We start from the raw sequence: 26,687 nt of genomic DNA, 5'->3' as shown, positions 1-26,687 counted from the left end.
GACAGTGGGACATACGTTTTCTTTCTGGAAAACGCTCTCCGTATCACTGGGACAAGGCTCCTGGTTCTGCATTTCTTCCATGTACCAACTACCTACGGGCTTTTCATCACAATTTCACATATTCATTAAACCCAAGGTCAGACTTCTTTAGCTGACAGTTTTACTTCCACTTGCACATATGTGTGTGTGTGCATGTCTATACATTGTAGAGCAAGGCCAAAAAATGGATATAGCATCAAACGATGAAAACAAGGAACATGATTCCAAAACATTTTAACTAAAACTTATGCTGGTTGGATACCGAACATTCCCAATTTCAGGCAAGGCTTCTACTACTTGCAGTGAGTGCCAGAGAAAATACATTTCTATTGTTCCTATAAGAGACAAAAAGACAAAAAAAAAACACCAAAAACATGATCAAAGAACGGTTGTCCACTGGCTGACAAACACACAGAGATTTGTAGGACAAATTAAGCAGTGTCTACAAGCAGGATCTCATCTTACCCCAAGTAAATAATCTGTGTCAAAAACTCCAGTGATTTAAGTAGGACTAGAACAGATGCCAAAGTTACGATGCTCTTGTAGCCAGAAAGGTTAAACCATTCTGTACATTTTTCTCTACCACTCTCACAGACCGAAAGCTATTATTGCCTAATGCCACATTTGGCAACCAGATGGTACTGAGGAAACCTCTGTTCTAATTTTACAGGTATTTTAATAAATTTATACTAGGCTTTTTAGATTACTAATATATGATTAGCATCTTCTATACATGAGTAGATAGATTATATATATGCTATCTGATCATCCAGCAATAACAAGCTGGATCAGGTTCAAGCTAAACATACCACCACAATCCTAGTAAATTAGACAAAACAAGCAATATGGAACATCTACTGCCTTCTTCCAAGTCAAGACAGGTGTTATGATCCAGCATACAGCAGACAAGCAGTAAACCTTGCCACTAAAAAATTATCTATATATTCTGATGACATGCGAATAAGCCAAAAATGTTTATATCAGGCTGTATTTTGGCCATGGCCCCAGCATTTTTGATGCAGCACTGGAAGCTCCAACGCTGCATTTTTCAAACTATCAAAACACACCAAGTTCCTACACAAAGTTCCCAAACTTGGATGCCCAAAGCAGACATTTCTACGTCAGCCTCATTTCAGCAGGCAGGCTTACAGAAAACCCTTCTTGGATTAGACTCCTACGCAGTAATGAAGTCCAACTCCTGTATAGGACCTTCTTACTCATGGACTGAATTCAGTTTTTTCACAGGGGAGAACTAATATTACGCCCATTATACATACATAAAGACTGAGGCATGGAAAAGTGAAGCAGTTCTTCCAAATCACCACCACTAGCAAAGCAAGAGCACAATCCTGTCTTCTAACTTTGGTACTACATCAAATGGCAATTTTTGCCATTCCCTAAAAGCACATGAGCTCTGGAAACTGTTTTATTACAGCAATCACCTCTAGAAATTTTCAGAACCAAATTATTACCCCGAAAGCTCATTTTGGCAGGAAAAAAAATACGGTTACAGACATATATTTTTTCTAGCCCCATTTTTTGTGATTTCTCATAATAGAATACCAATCAGGTATCATCCTCCCTCTTCCCACAGAGACCACAACACAAGGTGGTTATTTATTACCTACTGAAAATTCTAAAAAGGGACATTAAAAATTACAGTTTTATATATACAGTTCTGTAGATAAAGGACATCTGATGATGCTATAATTTTCTGAATTCTGGTCAAGGATTGTCCGTTAATATTCTTCAGTAGTGCCCTGTAAGCCTATAGTTACACTGCAAAATCAATGTATACAACTATTATTTGGCTTTTCTATCTTTGCTTGCAATAAGAACCGCATTTCTGAAGCTATTTATTGGCACTTTGGTAATGCCGTAAAGGTTATTTCTTCCTTCCTAATTGTGCTTTTGTTCCTTTCTGTGCTGAGCGAAATATGGCAAAGGGTCAAAAGTATATATCCTTTCTTTCCAGCAAATTGAACACTATAAACTCATTTCCTGGTCACCTCCAGATTCTTAGAAACAACAGAGTGGTGGAAACTGAGGGATGCAAGTGCTCCCCAGATCCCTACTGCCCAACACTGCAGCAGCATGGGAGAGCTGCAGACAACTTTCTAGCACATTCTTCCGGAAGATGCTTAAAGCCAATAGTAGACCACAACCAGTACTAGCAACAAGTTGTTCCAAAATATTCCCGCTCTGCTCCTGACACTGCCTTTTACAGAGGGCAACAATCTCCTGTTACCAAGTCTCCCCCAATTACAGGGAAATCTATGAGAATCACTGAAAGCCAGCAAACTCAAATGCTTTTCAAAGCTAAGAAAATCCAAGCCTTCCTACAAGATTTCTATCATCTTCCCACTCTACACTAAATCACATTTACACAGCTCCTTCTTCCATTTTACACTTCCCACAACTTGAGTCCTTCCTGTCTTGTCTTCCTTTTCCCTCCTTTTCCTGCAAATCTCTCTATTTTCATGCTTAGCTCGCATGGAGTCTGCACAGCACCTGTGTTATATTTCTCTCCACTGATTACTTCTTTAAGTCAGCTCTCTGCCTTCTGGAGACAGACACTCCTCTCGTGACCACACAGCAGTGCAGATTACTACGCAACAGTACACTGCATCGCTACTTTTATTTGTAATAAGCATAGCTCCTCTTTTGCCTGGGCATTACACTTCTTTTTGCAATCCAGCTGCTGCCTCCCACAGCTGCAGGATTTGCCGGACCATCCCTTCAAAGCAGCAGCTGCTGCAGCTCGCAGCTCTCTGGAAGCGTGGAGCACAGCAAGGGTGCAGCAAGCCTGCTGCCGGGGAAAGGATGCTCTCCCTCCTCGCGGCAGCAGGGCCCTGGACTGGTACTTGGCAGCCGGGAGGAGCAGCCACGGAGGAGATCCAGCTGCTGTGCTGAGCTCGGCCACAGTGGGGTGACCCTACCAGTCACGGGTAACGTTTTACAGTCTTGAGTGGTGGCGTTGATCAGCCTCTCCTGAGAGCTTGGAAGTGCATTGAATTAAAAGACATTGCCTCTCTCTAGAGGCAGGATCGGTTTTGTATTGGCCGTTGCTCCTGCTGAACTCAATTGCAGCTGCGTCCCCCTCTCCCCCTGCACACACATCTTGCAGTGCCGTCATTTCTTTCCACTCTCAACATCAAGGTTCATGTAATTACATATAAGCATATATATATGATTGTATATGCATGCGTTACTTGAAAAAGATTTGCATAGTAAAGCCTGCAAAATGAGAAAACACCAGTATTAAAGGAAGCAGGTGTGATTCAGCAGCTTGCTGTGGGCATATTAGGAGACAGTCACATGTGGCTGCAGACTTCTTCAGTGCATATCGTGCCAACCCTCCACTTCCTATAAAACTGTAATCACCTCCGGAGCATTTCTCGTCACGCCCAAGTGCTTCGCAAGTATTCATCCATTCATGTCAAAATACACTGGGCAATACTGTTACAGCTCTTCTTAAAATGGAGGAACTGGGGTAAACATTATATATGTTAACACACAATAGCATTTGGCATTCAACGGGCTTGACTACGAGATCTTTCTTCTTCCTCGTGCATTGTATACTGCAACGGAAGCTGAAGTCCCGCAGGTACCAACCAGCTCCGATTCCGCATCAGCAGCACTGCTCGTTGTGTACTCTGACCAAACACCGAAAGCTTTCTTGGAAAAGATCTTGCCTCGGGATAAAAGTCTGGTACCGTTTGAGTCCCTCGTTCCAGTGAACAAATTGCAGGACTGATGGGCAGCAGACAGGGATCTTTTAGTAGCAGATCACCACAACCTACAGGCTCACTAGAAGCACCATCATAGGTAACTTTGAAATCAAACATTTCTTAAGTCTGATTATGCAACTCGCACACTTTGTTAATAATATTTCCAAAGTTTTGCTGAGTGAGGTGTATCATCCCTGTCCCCCATAGCTGCAAGATCCTGCTGATCAGAGCAACCTTGCAGCTGCGTGAGGCGGTGGCTGCTGGGCCAGCACAGCCCCCAGAGATCCCAAGTTTAGCATGGACTTCTGTTGAGAGAGACGATCTTTTGTTTTGATTTCTTAATTGAAAAACTGTAATTGTAGCAACACCAGGCCCCAACTTGCATAATGAATAGAGCATGGACCATTGAGATCTATAGCACAGACTACTAGTACTTCACCTAATTAAGTAGGAGCCAGCAGTTGTGAGCTTTTCCCTATGCATATGTAAAGCCTGCTGATAAAAAGGGAAGGGGAACTCTAACAGCTTTTTTGTTGTTAGGCTGCAGGATCTTAGGAAGCTGCTGAAAAGTCTGGTAGGCTATTTGGCTTTGTGGTTACAGCCTGATTGCGCTTGCTTTTAAGTCTAAATGCTTTTTTAATTTTTCTCTCCTACCATTTGTTTTGCTGCACTTAGACTTTTATAGTCATTTCTCTCTACTTTAGTACTCGTGACCTCCTTTTTCTGCTATTCTATATGTATGCTTTTCTTTTTCTACTTTTTCCTACTTCCCTACCACCAGTGGGAGTAGTAAGTGTATGGATAATAAGTGCATACATGCTTTGAATCTATATCCAGCTCTACAGAGGAGCCTGCAGAGTCCTAGAAATAATTATTCTGAGAAAAATTGTGTTCATCCTCCACAGCAATTGCGTGGAACATATGAACTTGCACAGCTTCTGTCATGAAGTCCAGCCGCTAAGCAGGAGTTGTGAGAAGAGATGTCTAGTACAGATTTTTCAAGGACCAACGTATAAATTTCTGAGACTGTGTAAGCTGAGGCTTTTCAAGGACTTACCACTTTGGTGTATCTTCCTGAGAATGGCAAAAAGCACTCTTGAGACCTCCATCTGCTGAAGTCACTCTTCCAAAATGCGGAGGAGGCAAAATTTCTGAATTGACTCTTGCAATATTTTTAGCAGGGACAAAATAACGTGTTTTCCTCGACTATTGCCTCATAAATGACCGAACTGCTTTCCAACTGGAACTTCCTCGATACTTGGATTGAGCTGGGTAACACTATGGAAAAGCTCACATAGCCAGATGCAATCTGAGGAGAAAAAGCAAGAACCTGAGTACAGGGTCTTATAATGTGAAGACTCAAATAGAAAAATGCAGTCTTAACTATTGGTAGCGAAAGTAGCTCCACCTACAATAGGTATAAAAATACAGATGTGCGCTCTCTTCCTCAAGTGACTACATAATTATAACTTTGTTTTTCCCATCTTTCCCCTTTCCCCTCCTTGTTGGTGCTTTTGTTATCTGCTGTGTAGCTGGTACGGTGACTCAGCTGATAGAATTATGCTGGAGATTACACATACACGGCACACCGTGGCCCAAGAATGCAAATTCTTCTGGGCAAACAATCTAGGGGTTTTTCTGTGGTTTTTTTCTGCCAAGCACTATACATAAAGTATTATAAGGATAAGAATAAAAGTTTTATATTTTAACTACTGGCTTCAAGCTGAACCTCAAAACAAGCTATGCTTTAGTTCAAGGCTTGAACTTGCTGTTGAAAAGAAAATCAACAGAGCGATTTTCTCTATCATGAGTAACTACATTTACCTATGGCTTTGAGTGTATAATAAGAAGCTTAACAGAGTCTCAAGCAACTGGAGTTTTCCACTGCAGTTTTGTCCTCATTTGCTCTAGTAATCATTCAAGCTTAGCAGCATTTGTTAAATTCAGATACAGGTCAACTGTATTTCGGTGAAGTTCAAAGAAATGGGTGCAGCTGATTGAGCTATATAGTAAAAAAAGGAATTTATATGTAAAATAGTGGCTTGATGATGCCCATCTTGATAAATGTGATAACATTTTGCTTCTCAGCTGATGCAATACCATGTTTCTATGTATGGAGTAAACTATCTTTCTGAAATTTCTAGTTAGATGATAAGTAATTTGCTTTATTGAAAAGTATTTTGTCAAGAAGTATCTTCTGCGAGGTCAGCTAGATACAGATGTCATCTCTCGTCTGCAAGTAAACAGATAAATTAAAAGGAATATGTACTTTTGACTGATCGTCTTGTGTAGTTTTCCTTGGTCTATAATGTATCGGCAGCACTACAATAAGCGTTAAGTTCGAGATTGACAGATTTGCCACTGATTAATAGATTAAAAGTAATGGGACATGAGGGAAGCTTATAGGAAATGGGCCCAACGTATGTTGGTTAGTGTAAAGCCATTCATACAAAAACGAGTGTTTTGAAGTGACCAGGACTTGGCTGGTCCCATCTGGACACTGTAAAAATGCCTGGTTGCTAGAAAATCTGGTGCGCTTAACTGTGGAAAAAATAGAGTTTTCTCGTATTTATTTATGCAAACTTGAATCACTTAAAAACATGCGTCACGGAAACAGGCTGGGATTTTCTGGTTTGGGGGATTTTTTGTTTGTTTGTTTGTTTTTTCCCAATAAACATTATGAGATACTGAAAGCTGGAGAAGGTGGGATAATAGCAATGGGCTGCACCAACCTACTGTTTCACACTGAACAGCCTCTTGCTGCTTGAGTGAAATCTGTATGAATGTTTGGGGGCAAGGAAAAGGAGGCAGAAGCTGGCCTTAAGAACCCCATATAGGATGCATCCACTGTAATTCTGTCCTGGACTGTCCTGCATCCACTGCAATTCTTATTCAGAGAGACTCCCGGCACCTTCTGGAGAGGCTCCATCATATCTGATCACTAGTGCAGTACAGAGCATGTAATGAAGTAATACTTTATCTTCATTTATTAAAACAGCTGTCTAAGGTCATAAATACAACGAGTTGTTTTTATCACCAGGAGTCCTCCCATAAGCATGAGGATGATGATTAACACCATATCTCCAGTTCTGCTTACATTTGCAACCTCACAGCAGATGCTTGGTTCCAGCGTTGTTTAAAAGCCATCAGAAAATGTCTTGATCCCTGGTGACCTCTGCAAGAACTTTGGTGGCTGCTACATTGATCTGACCCAACGAGCGCTCCTCAGGCAAACACGAAGGCAGGCTTTTTTTATTGATTAGTCAAATGGTCTAGCCTTCCTGTTTTGTCTCCTCATTGGCAATTAAGAGAGAAATCCATTGAGGGAGTGGTGGCAGTGAACCTTTCCCTCTGACACAAATAACCTTAATCAGGCCTCTTAGTTAATTTCTGAAATTGTTCTGTATCGACCTCTGTTTGAAGCAGGATTTTCATCCTACGGCCCTATCAGTAAAACATACACATCTTCCTGTTAGCAAAGCAGGCTTTTTCTAATGGTGACATCTCTTACTTCTTATTTACAATCCTAATCACATCATTGATTCCAGTAATCTTTCCTGCACTAAAAGCTGTTATTAATGCTCTCGAAGGAGAACCTGGGTGGGTTTTGTTGGGGTTTTCTTAAACCCAGATAATTAAAATTAAACCAAGTAATGACAATGTAGGAGACTGGGGGGGGGTGCGTATGTGTGTCCAATCCTCAATGTGTTCTTAACATCCAGACAGTAAAGAGGCCACGATGTTCCTCAGCCTAAAACTAAGACAGGTACCTAAAATAGAACCACAAGGTCATTTCGGTGACTCAACTAAACAATTGGGATTAGTTTTCTACACCCAGAGCTATGATTGTCCAGGTTAGGAAAGCGACTGTTTAATCCAAAACACAGCATTTGGGCACCTCCTTACTTGTGTGACTCCTTTTGTGCCTGAACAATGGAAATACTACACTTGGGTAACGGGAAACGAAGCATTTCCTCACTTCTTCCCCAATTGATTTAACCCCCCAGAATGAATGCATTAATCTTTTATCCCCATCTCCCCCATCTCTGTTTTATACTGTTTCATGAAATGCCAGGACTTGTTTGCCCTTGGGAATACTCCTAGCGTATGTCACTGACTTCATCACTACCCTGCGATGAAGGGCAAAAGAACTTGGTTGCAGGAGAGAGGAAGCCTGGGCCCTGGAGCACTAACGCAGATTGAATCTGGGGATAAACCCCCTCCTTATCTGACAGCTCTTCTTCCCCTTACGCACGTGCACTCAGGTTTTCGTGTTGATTCACTCTCCCAGCCTGTGTGCGTTAAACACCAAGTCTTTCATCTTTAAGATAATCTGTGAGATTTAGTAAATGGAAATGCTAGGGAACTTCTGGTTTAGCAGGAGTATTATTTATCATATGTTCTCCTTGCTAGAAAATGCCCCTTTGTACTTGGGGTGCCAAAGAGGCACGTGAGGATTTTGGCAGGGAGGAAAGGTCTGACTTACCCAGGTGCTATCCCCGTCAGCGTCGTGGATTTACAAACCTGATGTCATCTATTTACATTTCCAAATCACAGCATGGAGCGAAATGCAGCGATACGAAAGATTAGTCTTCATTTGGCGAAGTAACTGCCAAATTAAATGATGACAGATGGAAAAACTAAAAGCCACGGTGTCAGGGGTCCGATGATAGCCCTCTGCTTTAGCAAGAGGTAAATATATAAACCTCAGCTGGTGCCTGCAGAAGATACGTGTCCAGTTTAAAGACAGCCCTCGGACTTTTTATTTAATCAATACCCCCTATCAAAGAGAGCGGCGTACAGCATTAGAACTAAAACAGTGTTATTAGAAAATGATATACTGCACATTAGGATGTATAATTCATGTCGCCTTCATTTGCTCAGACCGTCGTGAAAATCCATAAATCATTTTCTCGTTCATGTATCGCCTAAGTGCAATTTGTCATTTTGCATTAGAGGGCTGCCTCAGATCGTCGCCGCTTTTTAATTCACCGCTCGGGGTTTAACGCGGCGCGGAGCCTGCGGAGGGGCCCGGCGCTGCCCCCGCCCGCCTCGCACAAAATGGAGACCCGGGTGCGCTGTGAAACGCGGTGGGGGGGGGGTGGCACCGCGGGTGGGGGGCTCCCCCGGCGCCTATCCGTGTGTGTGAATATATATCTATATATATGTATGTATGTATATTCCCGCGTGGTTGTTGTCCCCCGAGTCAGGCCGTCTTTACGAAAGCGTTGCGTGGGTGTCGCGCCTCGAGCGCGCGTGGGGAGCGCCCCGATGCCGCCTTCGCGCTGGGGCGGGGGGGTGCGCCGCGCCGGCAGCCCCGGCCCCCGCCTGCCCCCTTACCTCCGGCCCCGGCGGCGGGATCGGTCACGGCCACGGCCACGGTCACCCCTCCGCTTCCGAGGCTCCCCCCCCCCCCCGCCCCCGGGTTTGGCCCGTGGGGCCCGGGCTGCCCGCTTTCCGGCGAGGCGAGAGATGCCGCCCGTTCCCGGTGCGGAGGGTTTGCAGACGGGCGGCTTCGGGTCACGTTAAATCCCGGGAAGGGGCCGTTTCTGTAAGGGCAGGCGGAGGCACCGGCCCCCCGCACCCGAGTGCGGGAAGGGCACGGACTCCCTGTGCTGGGAGCTGGTGGCAGCGCCCGGTCGCGCTCCTGCGAGGGAGGGGGACGCGGCGGGCTCCCCACCCGCGGACAGCGGCAGCCCGGGGGTTTTCCTGAAGAAATCCGTTTTATTGGAAAACACCCACCGAAATCGACCCGCCGCCTCGGTTTAGCTCTGCCGTAGGCGCGGGGGCGGGGGGGGGACGGGGGAGGACAGGATGCCATTTGGGGTGGCATTTCCCTGCCTGCCGGCGGCGGCTCCCCCTCAGGCGGGCGCGGCTGCCGCCTTCCCGCCTCTCCCCCTCCCGCGGCGAGGCAGCGCCGCCGGGCCGGGCGTCAGGGCCGCCGCAGCCGCACGCGCCGGTTCGGACGTGAGGGCGGTAACGGGAGACCTGCGGGCGGCGAAAGGGGGTGCGCGGGTGTGTGAGGGGAGGCAGGAGGGGGAGCGCGGGGGTGCCACAGCCGGGACCGAAGCCCCGCCGGCCCCGCGGAGCGGAGCCGGTGCCGGGGGTGCAGTGCGCCCCTGCCGCCGCTGGGGGGCACCCGCCGCCCGCGATTGCGGCCGCCGGCGGGGGGCGGGGCGTGGGGGGCTCCGTGGGGCACGGAGCGGGGCAGGGCGGCGGTGCCCGGGCCGGGGTCCCGACACGCACGGCCGCCCCGCCACCGGCCCCACGCCGAGGTGGGCTCGGCGCGCGGCGGCGTGAGCGCGGCTGTGCCCCCGGCTCGGCTCAGGCGGCCGCGGGACCCGCTCCCCGGGGCGGGCGGTCCCGGTGCCGGCGCAAGTTGGGGACGTGAAGCCCTTGCGTTTCCGCCACGGGAAACGCGTCCGAGCGGGGAGCTTATGGCAGCGTATGGCGGGGAGCCGCTGCTTGCTGCCGGATTAAAGGAGGGGGGCAAAGCAGCAGCCTCGTGTCGCTCTTTACAAGCAATAAAATAACGTTTTGCAAAAAAAAAAAATCCCAAAACCCAAGAATTACATTTCATCCTGTTTATTCTCACTTCATTTGGCAAGGCTACGGACGTGGATCCCCACCGGTACAGAGCCCGGGGGCAGTGCGGGGCGCCCACAGAGCCGGGGTCCGAGCTGCCAACAGCCCAACCCCCACCCACCCGGTCCTGCGCCCTCCCCTCGGAGCCCGCGTAGCTTCGCGGCCGAAGGCGTTGATCAGAGCCCGGCTCTCCGAGCCCTTGCCGTGCCGCAGGCACTGGTGGGAGGGTCGGCTTTACTCGGCGCCGAGCTGCCTCCCCGGCGGCTGAGGGGCAGGGGAAGGAGGTGGTCCATCGCTGGGGGGGGGGGGGGGGGGGGGGCAAAGGGACACCCGGGGCGGGTGGGAAGGGGGCTGAAATCCGGGGGAAGCCGCAAGCCCCCGACACCCCCAGCCCCGTCACCGGGGTTGGGAAGGAGGGGCACAGCGAGAGCCCACACCCCGTACTGGCGCGTTTCTCTCGAAAATAAATCGGTGGCCGTGAGCTGGGTCTTCCTGCTTATATCCCCCCCGGTGATGCCCTGCCGCCACCCTAGGTAGGCAGCGACAACACGCGCCCGGTTTCCCCTCTTCCCCGCAAAGTCTCCTGTTACGTTAGTGGAAATTCCGAAGTGTAAATCGGGGAAAATTGGCGCAGGCTGACGGCACTTTAAATTGGCTGGAGCTGGAAATACTGCACAGACGCGCGATGGAAAGTCGCGCTTTCTCCACTGTCAAATTAACTAAGGCAGCCCATGAGGGGGCGGGGGGAAGGTAGGAATAATCATCAAGTTTCCCCTTGTTTATGCTTCTTCTAAAACCGTTGTGCGCCCGGCCTCGGGTAGGAAAGTTAGTGGCTGGTGGAAACTCCCTCTCCAAGGAGAGGGTTGTTTACGAATACCGGTGTGTGCGCGCTGACGACGAGCGGTGATGTCCTTACCCAGCGGCTGCGGCGGCGCAGAGCCGCCCGCGGGGGCGGGCGGGCGGGCGGGCAGCGGGGCGAGGGCAGGGGTCCCCGGGCAGGGGTCCGCGGGCAGCCGCCGGCTGCCGCTGCGCGGCCCAAGCGCACCCTGCCCGCGCTCTGCCCGCCCGCCTGCGCGCCCTGCCCGCTCTCTCCCGTCTGTGACGCGGCCTACTTGAAGTGCGCCGCGGCCAATGGGGCGCCGCCCCCGGGGGCGTTGCTGCCGGCTGATTGGTTGGCAGGAGCCGAGCGCTGCGCAAAAACAGAAAAGCCGAGCGCTGCCGGCTCAGAAACTGCCGGCAGAGATCAGAGGAGCCGGGGCCGGGGCCGGGCGGGCCGGGAGGCGAGCGGCGGCGGCAGGCAGAGGCAAACAGACAGACAGACAGAGAGAGGCTAAAAGCAGCAAGAAAGGGAAAAAAAAAACAAAACCCTGATCAGCACATCCATAAAAAGCAGAGTGATGATGAACGTAATGATAGCAATAAAAGAAGAAAATGAAAGACTATTAATAGAAGAGAGAAAAATCTAAAATCTTTAAATAATAAAAAAAGATGAGATCCCAGAGAAATCAGGGAATGAAAGTTTTGGGTAGCAAAGCTGTTCTCTGCCTTTTTTGATATGAAATCTTTTTGCGGGTTATAATTTTTCCTTTTTTTTTTTTTTTTTTTTAATTTCGCGGCTCCTGCCTTTTCCTTGCATCTAAAGAGGGCATGTCCACCGGCTCCTTCAGCAGCATCTACCCGTCCAGCTCCCACCAGGAAGACAAACCGAGGACAATCTTGAAATATAAAAATTTCCTCCTTGGGATTTGCTGCTGCTGCTGCCGCCGCCGCCACTGCTGCTGCCGCGGTGCAGTGCCAAGACTCTGGGAATAAATAAAAGCGGGCTACTGTGTATCTCTCCATCCATCCAGCTAATAGCTATTATTAGTTGGCCGTTTATTTCGAAGATCACAGATGAAGTGGGGACGCCTGTCTTCTTCATTTGGTCAGCGTGTGAAACAATAATACTCGTAACAAAAAGGAGGGAGATGGGGGAGAAAAAACTCCTAACATGAATCAGAAGAAATAATATCTAGCATCCCTCCCCCTCCCCAAACCAGCCTCCCCCCCTTTCCTTCCCCCTCCCCCGATCCCTCTCTGTCGCTCTCTCTCCACACGCTCGCAGGCGCGGACGGACACACACGCGCGCACACACACACAGACAGACACACAGACATAGCTAGACGCGCACAGGCACACACACCGTACTGTGTATTTTCGGAGGAGGAGGTGGTGGTGGTGGTGGTGGTGGCTTTTGGAAGAGGAGGAAGAGGTGGTGTTGGGGAGGGGGGATCTCTTTCCCCGCTTGGAGATGATTGTGCTATTCCTCTTTGCCTTGCTCTGGATGGTGGAGGGGGCCCTTTGCCAGCTCCATTACACGGTGCAGGAAGAGCAGGAGCATGGCACGTTCGTGGGGAATATCGCCGAGGACCTGGGCTTGGACATTACAAAACTTTCGGCTCGCCGCTTCCAGACGGCGCCCAACTCCCGCAGCCCTTACCTGGAGCTCAACCTGGAAACCGGGGTGCTCTACGTGAATGAGAAGATCGACCGGGAGCAGATCTGCAAGCAGAGCCCCTCCTGCCTGCTGCACCTGGAGGTCTTCCTGGAGAACCCCCTGGAGCTGTTCCGGGTGGAGATCGAGGTGCTGGACATCAACGACAACCCGCCCTCCTTCCCGGAGCCCGACCTGACCGTGGAGATCTCGGAGAGCGCCACGCCGGGCACCCGCTTCCCCCTGGAGAGCGCCTTCGACCCCGACGTGGGCACCAACTCGCTGCGCACCTACGAGATCACCCCCAACAGCTACTTCTCCCTCGACGTGCAGACGCAGGGGGACGGCAACCGCTTCGCCGAGCTGGTGCTGGACAAGCCCCTGGACCGGGAGCAGCAAGCGGTGCACCGCTACGTGCTGACCGCCGTGGACGGCGGGCAGCCCCAGCAGCGCACCGGCACCGCCCTGCTCACCATCAGGGTGCTGGACTCCAACGACAACGTCCCCGCCTTCGAGCAGCCCGTCTACACCGTGTCGCTGCCGGAGAACTCGCCGCCGGGCACCCTGGTGCTGCAGCTCAACGCCACCGACCCGGACGAGGGCCAGAACGGCGAGGTGATCTACTCCTTCAGCAGCCACATCTCGGCCCGCGCCCGGGAGCTCTTCGGCATCGCGCCGCGCACCGGGCGGCTGGAGGTGAGCGGCGAGCTGGACTACGAGGAGAGCAGCGTGTACCAGGTGTACGTGCAAGCCAAGGACCTGGGGCCCAACGCCGTGCCGGCGCACTGCAAGGTGCTGGTGCGGGTGCTGGACGCCAACGACAACGCGCCCGAGATCAGCTTCTCCACCGTCAAGGAGGCGGTGAGCGAGGCGGCGGCGCCGGGCACGGTGGTGGCCCTCTTCAGCGTCTCGGACCGCGACTCGGAGGAGAACGGGCAGGTGCAGTGCGAGCTGCTGCAGGGCGACGCGCCCTTCCGCCTCAAGAGCTCCTTCAAGAACTACTACACCATCGTCACCGAGGGGCCGCTGGACCGCGAGCAGCCGGGCGGCGACGCCTACACCCTCACCGTGGTGGCCCGGGACCGCGGCGAGCCGCCGCTCAGCACCAGCAAGTCCATCCAGGTGCGGGTGAGCGACGTGAACGACAACGCGCCGCGCTTCAGCCAGCCCGTCTACCAGGTCTACGTGAGCGAGAACAACGTGCCCGGCGCCTACATCTACGCCGTCAGCGCCACCGACCGGGACCAGGGCGCCAACGCCCAGCTCGCCTACTCCATCCTGGAGAGCCAGATCCAGGGCATGTCCGTCTTCACCTACGTCTCCATCAACTCCGAGAACGGCTTCCTCTACGCCCTCCGCTCCTTCGACTACGAGCAGCTCAAGGAGTTCAGCTTCCAGGTGGAGGCCCGCGACGCCGGCGAGGAGCCGCAGCCCCTGGCCGGCAACGCCACCGTCAACATCGTCGTGGTGGACCAGAACGACAACGCCCCCGCCATCGTCAGCCCCCTGCCCGGCCGCAACGGCACCCCGGCGCGGGAGGCGCTGCCCCGCGGCGCCGAGCCGGGGTACCTGGTGAGCCGGGTGGCGGCGGTGGACGCCGACGACGGCGAGAACGCCCGCCTCACCTACAGCATCCTGCGGGGCAACGAGGCCAGCCTCTTCCGCATGGACTGGCGCACCGGGGAGCTGCGGACGGCCCGCAGGGTGCCGGCCAAGCGCGACCCCCAGCGCCCCTACGAGCTGGTCATCGAGGTGCGCGACCACGGGCAGCCGCCGCTCTCCTCCACCGCCGCCATCCAGGTGGTGCTGGTGGACGGCGCGGCCGAGCGCCCCGGCGGCGGCGGCGGCGGCGGCCTGGGCGCGGGGGCGGGCGCGGGGGGCGGCATCGGCGGCGGCGGCTCCGGCGAGCATCGCCCCAGCCGCTCCGGGGGGGACACCTCGCTCGACCTCACCCTCATCCTCATCATCGCCCTGGGCTCCGTCTCCTTCATCTTCCTGCTGGCCATGATCGTCCTGGCCGTGCGCTGCCAGAAGGAGAAGAAGCTCAACATCTACACCTGCCTGGCCAGCGACTGCTGCCTGGGCTGCTGCTGCTGCTGCCCCTGCTGCAGCCGCCAGGCGCGGGCCCGCAAGAAGAAGCTCAGCAAGTCGGACATCATGCTGGTGCAGAGCTCCAACGTGCCCAGCAACCCGGCGCAGGTGCCGGTGGAGGAGTCGGGCAGCTTCGGCTCCCACCACCACAACCAGAACTACTGCTACCAGGTCTGCCTCACCCCCGAGTCCGCCAAGACCGACCTGATGTTCCTCAAGCCCTGCAGCCCCTCCCGCAGCACCGACGCCGAGCACAACCCCTGCGGGGCCATCGTCACCGGTTACGCCGACCAGCAGCCCGACATCATCTCCAACGGCAGCATTTTGTCCAGCGAGGTAAGGAGGGGGCGCCCCGCCGCCCCCCGGCCCGGGCCCCCGACGGGCGGCCGCGACACCGCGGGCTCCCCCCAAGCCCCGCGTCGCCTCCCGAAGCTCCCGCCCCTCCGCTCCGCTCCTCTCCCGGTGGGAAAAGGCACTTTGCTTTCCCCGTCGCCCTCCACTTCCCCTTTAATTCCGCCGTCTCTCTTCTCGTTGGCCTGTAGTACTTTGGGAGGCTCGGGCGGCAGGCGAGGGGGGGGAGCAGTGCGGGGCAGCCCCCCGCCCCACGCTCCCTCTCACCCCGGCTCAGAAACTGCTGCAGCCGAGGGTGTGCGTCCCCCCGTCCTCCCCCCCGGTGCCTGTGAAGGGAGCTGGCCCCGGGCAGGCAGCACCGGGGTGCAGAGACCCCCCCATAGCCCTTAGCTGCCAGCGGCTCCCCCGTGGGCTGGGGGGTTTGGGGGGGGGCGTGTGTGTTTTACTGCTTTCCGCAGAATTGCTGCGGCTGACAGTAATGACATGACGTGAGGTGTAATCACCGGGGGTTCTCAAGCAACCTTTTAAAACTTTGTCTTTTTTCTCCCTGAAATCTTCTGCATGTGCAAGGAAGGCTTTGGGGGAACCCCCCTTTGGGACTGTGACAATCTCTACAGTTAGCAGGAACTTTAATTAATTTGTGAATTAGGGTTTATTAATTGACTTTTCTTTATCCAAACAGCTCTTTACAACCCAAAGCTGAGTTCGCAAAGGGAAGCATCAGGAAAGAGTTTCTGTGAAATCATACGCAGAGACTTCATGTCCCCTCCTGTTCAACATGTTGCCTGTGTTGTGTGCCTAGCGTGCAGGGAATTTCTATCAAAGCACACGCCATGCTGTAATACCGCCCTGTTAATCACTTTCTCCTGGGTTAGCTCGTACGTGCTCTCAGGACCTCTTGTGCACTGTTGAAAACAACACATTCCCTCTTAACATGAATGCTGAAAGCTGAATACGGTCCAGTCTGGCAAGGGTGGCTTGAATGATATTTTCTAAAGCATTAAGTTTTGCAGTAGAATTGCTAATATTGGCCTGTAGGATTGTCCTTTTCCTCAAAATGTCTGTAAAACTCTGTCTTCTGTTGCTTTTTTGAGGACTCAAGGGTATTTCAATGATTTTCTTCCTTAGGGTGCAGTAACTGAGCTGTCTCCCCCTATTTTTATACGCCAGAATTAAAAACAGGCTGAAAACTAGATGACAATAAGTTGGTTTTTGGGTTTTTTCCCTCAAACTAAGCAGTACACAATGCTAGAAACAGGTCTGTTGATTTTTGTGGGAGTACTTGCAATGCTTGACAGCGTGCATGGTGTGAAAACGTGTCAGAATCTCATCCCAAAAAAACTCGGGGGAAAAAAAAAATCCCTCGTGCCTTCCCATCTGTGTGGATAAGAGCTGGGTTTTTCTTCCCTTCCATCCTAGAAACAGATTGTGTAGGCCTACTTGCAGCTAAACATTACCATTTATAGTGAATATGGTGAGCTGCTCTGGTGTATTTTCTGACGCTGGTTGCAAAAATATCGAGAGTTAAAATATTTTCCAATATTTTCTTTTTCCTAGACAAAACATCAGCGTGCTGAGCTCAGTTATCTGGTTGACAGACCCCGACGAGTAAACAGGTACGAGCCCCTTAGCCTTGTTTTCCAAACGCATGCTTTAGCAAGTCTGAATGGGGTGCAGAAATGTGTTTACTGCAGATGTAAAGTAGTAGTAAAGCAATGGGAAATTGAACGTGTGTAGACGTACTGGACAAAACACTGTCGACTAAATGAGTTTGAATTACGGCTTTTCTGAACCGGTTTCAAAACCAACTGAAAAGAGAACAGAATCTCGTTTTGTGTTAGTCTAAAACGTGCTTTAAATACTTATGAGCGCTTCTGTCGGGTCTTCCAGAAAACATTGGTCTCTCTGATTTAAAATGTAGCTATCCAGCTTAAGGAAATGCTACCAAATTATTTATGCCGAGTACCTGAAAACCAGGAGGAGCTGTAATGCTTACTGTCCGTTTCGGCTAGGCTACCGGGGTCTGAAAAAGCCGGTTTTGTTTATGATGGACAGAGCACCTCTGCAGAAGCAGTGCTGCAGGCAGGAGTGGGTGAATGCAGCGCCGTGTTTGGCCATGTGATGGCAGAAGAATGTTTTATGAGTTCCTCTTTCATGTTTATTCTAATGTAAAGATGTTTCTGTGTCTAGTTCTGCATTCCAGGAAGCAGACATAGTAAGCTCTAAGGACAGTGGTCATGGAGACAGTGAGCAAGGAGACAGTGATCATGATGCCACTAATCGAGGTCAATCCTCTGGTAAGTCTGATAAGAGAATGGAAATAGTAGATCTTTAAGTAGGGAGACTAGAAAGAACAGTTATTTATAGGAGTATAATAGAAGAGTGGCATAAATAATGTGAGCATTTCATATGGGAGGCTGGGTTTAATTCAGCTTGCTACTACAGTTACCTGGGCAAGGGGACAATTTTGAACCCCCTTCATTCACAGGGCAGAGTTTCTTTTATTCATTTGGTTGGGGGGGAGGGTGTGGTATGTTATTCTGCATCATCTGCTGTAGCAAAACTTCCTCCATGTTAAAACAAAGTTATTGGTACATTTTTGTAGCGCATTTATTTCAACGGCAGACTTGCAGAAGTTCAAAGCATTAGGCAATTTTGTTTAGTAGGCACTTCAACTGGCACGGCAGTGTGAAGTGCAGGGGGAGTTCCCAAGGGAAAGAATGAACCCAGTGATTGAATGACAGCCAGACTGTGAGGATTTTTGCTGGGGATCAGTAGAGACACATTGGGTGCGCTGAATGTGTAATACCTTAGCGTTTTCTAAGGAAGGACTTCTAATTCAGGTTGAGGCACCATATATTATAAGTGATCTCCATGTTAATAAGGCTAAGGTATTCTTAAGTACATTTCTTTCAGTCCTGACAAAGGAAAGAAATGCTTTAAAAGGCTATGAATTGCCTCGAAAATACATACATTGCAGTGCTATTCCCATGTGCAGGGCTTGCTCTCTTTGCTCTCATACTGTCAGCTTGCTTCTGAAAGGGACATTTGTTTAGAGCCTGTGCATTAGAATTCATTCTCACCCTCGCGCTGCATTTTAGCCACAAATGCTTGAGCTTTCTTCCCTATCACAGTCTCCAAAGTCTGGTACGTCTTGAGTCAACACAGTGACTTCTTTCCCCTTCCTTTCTCTGTGCTCTATCGTGTATAAGGATTTGCTACAAGTGTGTCATACAAAACACTGCCAGAGTCTCTCCAGTCACCCATTTTTTCCCCCTGACCCCCGCCTTGGAAGATAGCAGGCCGAGGGACTCGGTACTGTCACAGCAGTGCTGCCTCACCCCCGCGCTCTGTTAACGTCCTCTATTTTCTTGCTGCTGTAGTCACTGTGCCCTTAAGGATGGGAAACCCAGGCACCAGGGGAAGAGGAGGCTGCTACAGGGCCCCTTTATATTGCTGCAAGTCATTAATATGCAGACCTAATGAGACTTGAGAAGAGCCAAGAGTCTCCGGAGCTCCCTGCTTCTTGCAGAGCTTCATGCTAAGTGAACAGAGTGTCTATTTTGTGTCTGGGAACCTGACAACAAACCAGGTCTTGCCAGAAGTTTACATCTGAACACAGAGCCTCTTTCATTTTTGGCCTATATATGGCATATGATTTATTGTTGTTTTAAAAAGCCATGTATTTAGGCTCCCCCCACCCTTTCTTTCGCACTGTTTCTGATGCAGCAATCAGTGCTACCGAGTTATAAAAAGCTCCCGCTCCTCCTGCCCTCCCTGCATTCAATTTTTTTTCTCTTACGCATTTTACTGCAGCAGTCATCTCAATGAACATTTCAATCAGCTTAGTCCCTCAACATAATGAACCATAATAACCAAACAGGAGAGAAAAGAATAAACATCTGCAGAAGGGGCTGGATTTGACTGATGGTGGGAATATAATCATATAGTTGCACATCAACTGAAAGCTATTTTCTTTTAGATGCTTTCGGTGCTGTTATTGTTGTGCCTCTGCTCTTTATTCTTTCTCTCCATTTTAAAAGTAGTCTATCTCAGATACGAGCACTGGAACCACTGTCAAACTTGGCGTTAGTCCTCAGCTGGGTAAATTCTTCATTTTCATAATTTCTGTTTTATCAAACTTGGGGAAAAAGCTATACTTTCAAAATAATTTCAAAATCATTTAAGAATCTGATGCCATTTATGAACTTCTATGTCTTCAATGGTGATTACACATGAAGTAATGAAAGGTGAAAATTAGGTTTGGTCTACTCACAATCAACAGTTTGAACTGAAATCTCAAATACACAGAACTTCCCACTTAATACATTGATGCTGAGAGTTGAGAATAATTTGCAGGCACAATTTTTCAAATGCTACTCCCAAATAAGTATTTAGATATGAATCTCTGCAGAAACTGCTTTAATCTCCTACATACATATAATATAATATTTCTGTAAGTTTTGGGCTGAATCCTGCTGTCGTGATGCAAAGAACGTGGCCCTTGACCTCAGCGATGACAAGATATTTTGATATAAAAACTTCACTCTTGCTATTAGCTTTTGGTGATGAATTTTATGGGGAAGAAGAGGAGCATAAGTCTCGTTTGATCTTGAATGGCTAGAGGAAATATCTGAGGGAATGCCTTCTCAGTTTTTCACTCATTCTGGTGCTGTATAATCAATTCTTTCTAAATTATTGAAGGAAAACACACTGCTTGACAACATGGCAGAAGTTTGGGCTGGTTTTTTCAAGATGTTACCCGATACCATGCAGCATCATATTTGTTTTCAAAAGCATTGTATTTGCTTCCAGAAATATTTAGTAGGTAATTCACATCAACAAATAAAACTCACTCCCTACCAGTTTTAGTCAGCAGGATGTTCTGCTCGCAAAGCATCTCTTTACTGTTCTGTACACGAGTTCTGCTACTGCCACCAGTGACCAGTCCTGTGGCACACAAGTAGCTGTTCTACAGTAGTCCCGTGCTAGCCAAGCTGACTGTCAAATCGTGGTCAGTTATTAATTGGGAAGGAAAACATGCAGGGTGAAAATTTATCACCGTGTCATAGATTTATCCTGCACGATTATTTGGTGAAATTTCTGAACTAAGCTCTTCTGTGTATCATAAAATGTGTTGTTATGTTTTGAAATAAGATTCTAGTTCACCTTTTCAAAAAATATATTCTATTCGTAGTGTTTTAATCGTGGTTTCAAATGTGCTTGAATGTATGTAAGGGATTCATATCATTCCCATTAAAGTACCACCTGAATGCCTCAGAATTATCCTCACTCTTACCTGCCTTAACGACCATGAAGTACAAAAGCACTGTCATCTGCAGTTGGCAGGGAATGGCAAGTAGTGGGACACTCAAGAGCCTGATTTTTATGGATCGAGTAGTCCTTTCACTGACTGGACTAGGAATCTGAGCTTTTTGGAAAATGACTTTCCAAAGGTGAAGAAGTGCAATAAGTTTTTGGCAGACAGAGGAGGGGTTTCTCAAAGCCCAAGTGCATGTTCTAGTTACTTGTGCCCTTCTTTGTCTGAAAATTGTTGAGACAAAAGCTGCTATTTGTGGTAGAACAAATGCAACTAATACAACACTACTACCTATTATTAACACACTGTATTTCAATCATGTTCTGTAGGAGTAATTTCTAAGCATGAGGTTAGTTTATTTCCCATGGTTGATTAAATTCTTGGCCTCCCTTGTGAAATTGACGACTTGGGTGCCAATTAATACTCTGCGTGTGTGTATGTTTAAATTGTATGATTAGACACCTGTCCTGTAAGATTTGGACTCATGCCATCAACTTATTTCATATGGTTGCTCACTAGCTATTCAGCTTTCTCAAGCTGAACATGCATAGCTCTTCACGATATTACCTTTGTTTCACCTTTTTCACTGAATTGGCGTGATCTCTCAGATGCACTTCAGGAAGGAATATCCAAGATGCGAAGCTAAGTAAATGTACTGTCGTGTATGTACTATAAAATGCATCAGCTTGTTTGATAATCTTCTCTGTGCAGTACTGGAAGGTATCCATTGCTGACTGGCTCAGAGCTAAAATTAGGCTTCCACTAGTGGACTTGATGATGGGAATTGATAGGGGTCTAATACACAGGCACAGGGAGAAACATTGCCTCACACCTTTTCAGTACAGGTTGGATAAACCCCAGGAGGGTTAGTATGCATTATTGCGTGATTGCATGAAGAGCTATGATACTTCACTGTTCATGAGGAGAAGAATTGGAGAAATCAGAAGAAGAATTTTAGTGATAAAGGAGCAGAGAAAACCAGTATTCCTTCTGAGCCTATGCAGAGTGATGGCTAAATCCTGTTTTGAAGATCACTTGGGCTAAGAGTCTATCTTGGATAAAGTGAGAGTGAACACGAAAATGGCTTAGAAAAGTGCTTTGACTCAAGCTGATGGTGGTTTCTTTTTCTTTTTTCCTCTTCTTTCCTTGGGCTGCATGCTTAACGTTCACATCTCAGTGGTCCAGATAGGGCTTTGAAGTTGAGGTTTGGAAGAGATGAATATTGAAGATGTTTGAGTCTTTATTCATGTTCTCGTGCAGATTAAGTCAGTTTTATCCAAGGCAGCAGACCAATTACTTAGCAAGAAAGAATGATAATAACTCTGTTTCATGAAGTCCAGTTCTTCCGTAAAGTCTTCTACAAAGCAGTTTAACATCATTATCCTTGTTTACTGACACAAAACATGAATCATAGGGAAATGAGTAACTTGCTCAAAGGTAATGTAACCAAATGGATAGTTGTTCTGGTGACGGAGCTCTGAAAAAGAGGCCTGGTTCCCTACATCACGCCTGTCTCGCATCTAGCTAGCTTAAAAGAAAAACTACCACAGAAAAAATGGGAGAAGCCATTTAATTCCAAGTAAAAGCCAAAGTTATGAAAAAATGACATGTGTTGGGGAAAGAAAAGAAAACCCTCTCAATAACAACACTACAAAAATACTTTGTCAACATTTAATTTGTATTTTTGTTTTTTATTACATCATTTACTCAGTAATACATATGAACGTGTTCACTCATTGCTCTAAAGGCTTGGTGCATGGCTCTTCTCCCATAATTAAATTAAGAAAGCATACATTATTTAAAAATGGTTTTAGGCCTAATTTTTGCTTTGATCTAAACTGTCTTTCAAACCAATTAGAATTCATGCACATAGAAATTTTTATTTTCTCCTTTTGAAACATGAAAAGGAAGCAAATTGGGAATATGCTTCAGAAATGCAACACTACCAAGTATCTGATTCAAAGCACCTGAGTTCAGGAAATTCAGATGCAGATGTAAAACTCAGTATTTAACTCCTTTCCTAGTTTTTGGTTTCCTTTGAGGGAGGGGCAGGGGCTTGTTTGCCTTCAAAATCTGCAAAGTTAAGGTTATGTGAGAGCTCATGTTGCTCACTGACCTATCTAGTAATAAGACTTGAACAAATAGGAATGAACTAGTGGCCTTTGCCATGAGCTTTTGTACGTGTGCTGTATTTGGAATAGTGCAATGTTTATCTTTTTTCAGCGCTTCTGTGCGCTGTACTATCTATTTGTACCCACAGAGGACATTTGAAATTCATAATTCAGAGTCACCTTTAAAATCTCAGTTTATCTGCATGCAAGGTCTAATATGATAACTATATTTAAAAAAAAACCCAACATTTTTCTTTAATATGGATTTGCAATTATGGTGGATAGTTCAGTTCTGAAGGATCATACCTATAACCAGATTTATGAGGGAGATGAGATGGAAGTGTTATACTGCTGAACATTTCTTTTTGTTATAAATCAAGAACATGGTTCTTGGTGTATGAAGGAGTTCTGTGCCGAATGTCTTCCTTCGTTTATCATGCTATATCCTTCCTTCTTGGAATATAGCAAACAAACTTCCTCCCCACCCCCCATTTTTACTTTTTTCAATTAGAAACAGAGGATTCTACGCCACGACCCACAGGAAAAAGGTGGAGGAAGAATAGCCAGCATTCGCATCATAGTCAGTGTAAATATACATAGGCGCCCAGGGATTTCAAAGTCAGACTGCTAATTTGAATTTATTTTCTGTTAAAATACTAAGACCGAGGGCTTGGTTCTGCACCCATTAAACTCTTAGGGAATGTTGTGACTGATTCAGGTAGGGGCAATACCCAACCCAGGCCTCTCTGAACGTTTTGTTCTCATCCTAAACAAGCATTTATATTCTAGCTGTGTGTTCCAGCAGTGTATATTAAAATTCGGATGTGTATGCACATAAAAATATTTTTTTTCTTTTACAAGTTCTCATCTTCAAGGGGGAAAAGTTTGTCATACAAGCTTACATTTTATATCCCCTGCATTCATTACTTTTTTGATTCAAAATCCTGATTTATAGTGGCTATAACATCTCTTTTATAATAAGCTGTTATATAATACTGTTCAGTGCACTGCAGTAGACAAGCACTATTCAAAAGGGAACTAAAAAAATAATATTTGGATAGAGACATTTTGCAGTTTAGCAGCTGATGTGAAAACAAAATAGTAAAATGGAGGGTAATTTTCCAGGGGAAATAAAAATCCATGAAGGGAAAAAAAGGGTCTGTCTTTGAAGATATGTCTTAAAACCAATATTATTACAATATCTCCCTCCCCACTGACTAACGAATATAATTTAATATTTATCCGCAAGTTTTTCTTTCTCCTGCTGTCTTTCAGGAAATGTTGAATGAATATGGTCACTGATACACTGTTAGCAAAATGTAACTGTAATCATTTTCCTATTAAAAGTAGGGCGGTTTGTTGTTTACATGTAACTTTGCTAGGAAGCCTGAAGACTGAAATAACCATTTTGTCTTAATTGTCACTTAAATCTTCTGAATGGCAAAAGGTTAGATTCGTAAAATATGTCTTTACTTCCATAAGAAATGTTCTTGTGCAGACATTTCAATACATAAGATGTGTACACACACACACAGAGTTATATATTAATTTCTTTCTGGGAAGCCTGCAGCTAAATCTTTCTTTTCAGTCTTTGATAGCTACTACCACTACAGCATTTAGAACTATACCATTTGTACGCCTTGCCTGATGATCTTCAGCTGATTCCTTAATCATATCTGCAGTTCACGTTTGCATTCTTCAACAGTTCACTGATCAGTAATTTATTTTCAAACTCCTGCATGCCAATTATCAATGCAGGGTTCTAATCGAAACTGGACCTAGCTTTGTATGTTACTTTATTTAAAATTAAAGTCATTATGAAGTGAGATCAATAAGAGATAAAAAGCTTTTTCTTCATATTTTTTCTAAGTGACTGTCTTTATACTCAAGCACTTGTTGATAGCTCAGAACGATTCATGCTTGCTGAAGAGATTGTTTTCTGTAGTGTGAGATATCACATAAATATTACTAATACAAGTCAAATTATGGTTTAAAACAGTGGTAGAATTCTTAATACTAATCCTCACATTGGAGATCAAGCTAATCCAGTTCTTTACAATGTTGGCCAGTGAATGAGCTACATTACATGAATCTTATTACAGCTGTTCAAAATTTTTTCCTATTTCTCATGCAAGTAGTGTCATTTTTTTTGTAATTCTAATGCAATGCTTGTAAATGCAATGTTTATAACAGATTTAGTTCAGTTTTGACATACACCTATTCTAAGACACTCAGTTCTCTTTATAAATACAAGAAAAGGTATTTCTTTACTGTTCTGCTTTCCTGTACGATGTTGAACATCAACTTGGAGACGCTGGCATTTATTTTACTCTATGCCTATGATTTCATACACCATTCCTCTCAGAACAAGTGTAATCCAACAACTCACCGACTCACAGTCAGGAAATATTCTTTTGGAAGGCCGATCTGAAAGTAGTCAATAGAAGCGTAGCTTGTAATTTGAAATCTTAATAGCATTAAAGGATTTGTAAGCAAACAGTTCCGTGTTGGCAGGGACAAGTGTTTGCTTATATAGGGGAAGCATTAACAATTTTGTCAATAGTATCCACAGCCATGTCACATCGGGCTACGGCTACCTTTGTACCGCTAATTACAGTAATTTATTATAGGATTCTGTCCCATTACTTGGATGACTTGATGATAGTAAGGACTGCTGCAGTAGCAGTGAAAACTATCTCTGCAAGAATGATGTAGCAATTGATTAAATAGGCCATCCTGATCACTTGAGAGCTGGATTCCTACTTTGTAAGGTCTGCTTTTAATATCAGTAGGCTCTATCTGTATACTAATGTATGCACACATGGTTCCTTTATAGGACTCATTAATATTTCATTTTCATAAATGAAATCTGTGATTCCTCAATCAGGACATTTCATTTCTTTGGTCAGAGATACATTTACATAGAAACAATGCCTTCGTGTTCTTAAACAAGCATTTTCAACTGATGAATCACAGACATCAACCTACAAGTGGCATTGAGCCTTATTTGAACGGGTGCTAAACAGTGAGATCTGCAAGAGATCTTGTGAGATAAAGCCACCAATACCCTTCTTCTTGTGATATTTTTGTGTGTGTGTGACATTCTGGCATTTAGTTATGCTTATTAAATTGTGTCTTTGACTTCTGAAGACTGGACAATCAGATTTTTTTTGTTGAGGAGACGAAAGTAGTGGAAGAAGTTCTTAAGACATTTCTCTTCCCACTTCTCTCTTTTTCTCGGCGTAATCTTTCTTATCTGTCAGCAGCAGTTCATGATGCTGAAGCTTATATCTGTAGTTTCTCTTTCTCTCATGCTTGCAGGCATGGATCTCTTCTCCAATTGCACGGAGGAATGTAAAGCACTGGGCCACTCAGATCGGTGCTGGATGCCTTCCTTTGTTCCATCTGATGGACGCCAAGCTGCAGATTACCGCAGCAATCTGCACGTACCTGGCATGGACTCCGTTCCAGACACTGAAGTGTTTGAAACACCAGAAGCCCAGCCGGGGGCAGAAAGGTCCTTCTCCACCTTCGGCAAAGAGAAGGCCCTTCACAACACTCTGGAGAGGAAGGAGTTGGATGGACTGCTGTCTAATACCCGAGCGCCTTACAAACCACCATATTTGAGTAAGTACTATTCAAAAAGCTGTATGAAAGCGTTCCCTTTGCGGGAATAAAAATTAGCTCTTTCTGCTATTCATAGTAGGAATAATACAGACACAATTTTAGGAGCAGTGGGGAAAAATGGCTTCTCTTGGATTCAGGCACCACTGAAGAAGGCATTGTTCAATGCTTTTAGGAAAAGACAAAACATTGATTGTTTTTACTGTGACATGATTGTCGACAACAAAAGTAGCAGCTGATATTAGTGGGGGAGTTGCTCAGTTTTGTTTTCTGATGCTGGAGTATATTCACAGTTTTCTTGGATAGGTGGTTTAAACACTGTCATTGCCAGGCTAACAATTTTTTAAGACTAAAAGTCGAGA

General features: G+C 47.1%; 1 protein-coding gene across 4 annotated transcripts in view; it reads left to right on the top strand.

Annotated features, from left to right (window-relative positions):
• Positions 1 to 11,510: 11,510 nt before the first annotated feature.
• Positions 11,511 to 26,687, top strand: part of PCDH10 (protocadherin 10) — a 34,127-nt gene continuing 18,950 nt past the window's right edge. For 2 of the 4 annotated variants that reach the window (XM_064450453.1, XM_064450451.1), the window contains exons 1-4: positions 11,511 to 15,255; positions 16,828 to 16,886; positions 17,461 to 17,567; positions 26,023 to 26,328. In XM_064450453.1, coding sequence (XP_064306523.1) covers positions 12,646 to 15,255; positions 16,828 to 16,886; positions 17,461 to 17,567; positions 26,023 to 26,328 — 3,082 coding nt within the window. In that variant the 5' untranslated portion in view covers positions 11,511 to 12,645. The remainder of the gene's footprint in view (positions 15,256 to 16,827; positions 16,887 to 17,460; positions 17,568 to 26,022; positions 26,329 to 26,687) is intronic. The other 2 variants (XM_064450454.1, XM_064450455.1) reach the window with 2 other exon arrangements.

Source organism: Phalacrocorax carbo, chromosome 4 (genome assembly GCF_963921805.1).
Source record: "Phalacrocorax carbo chromosome 4, bPhaCar2.1, whole genome shotgun sequence".
Classification (NCBI taxonomy): Eukaryota; Metazoa; Chordata; class Aves; order Suliformes; family Phalacrocoracidae; genus Phalacrocorax; species Phalacrocorax carbo.
This window is presented reverse-complemented; position numbering and strand designations above follow the sequence as displayed.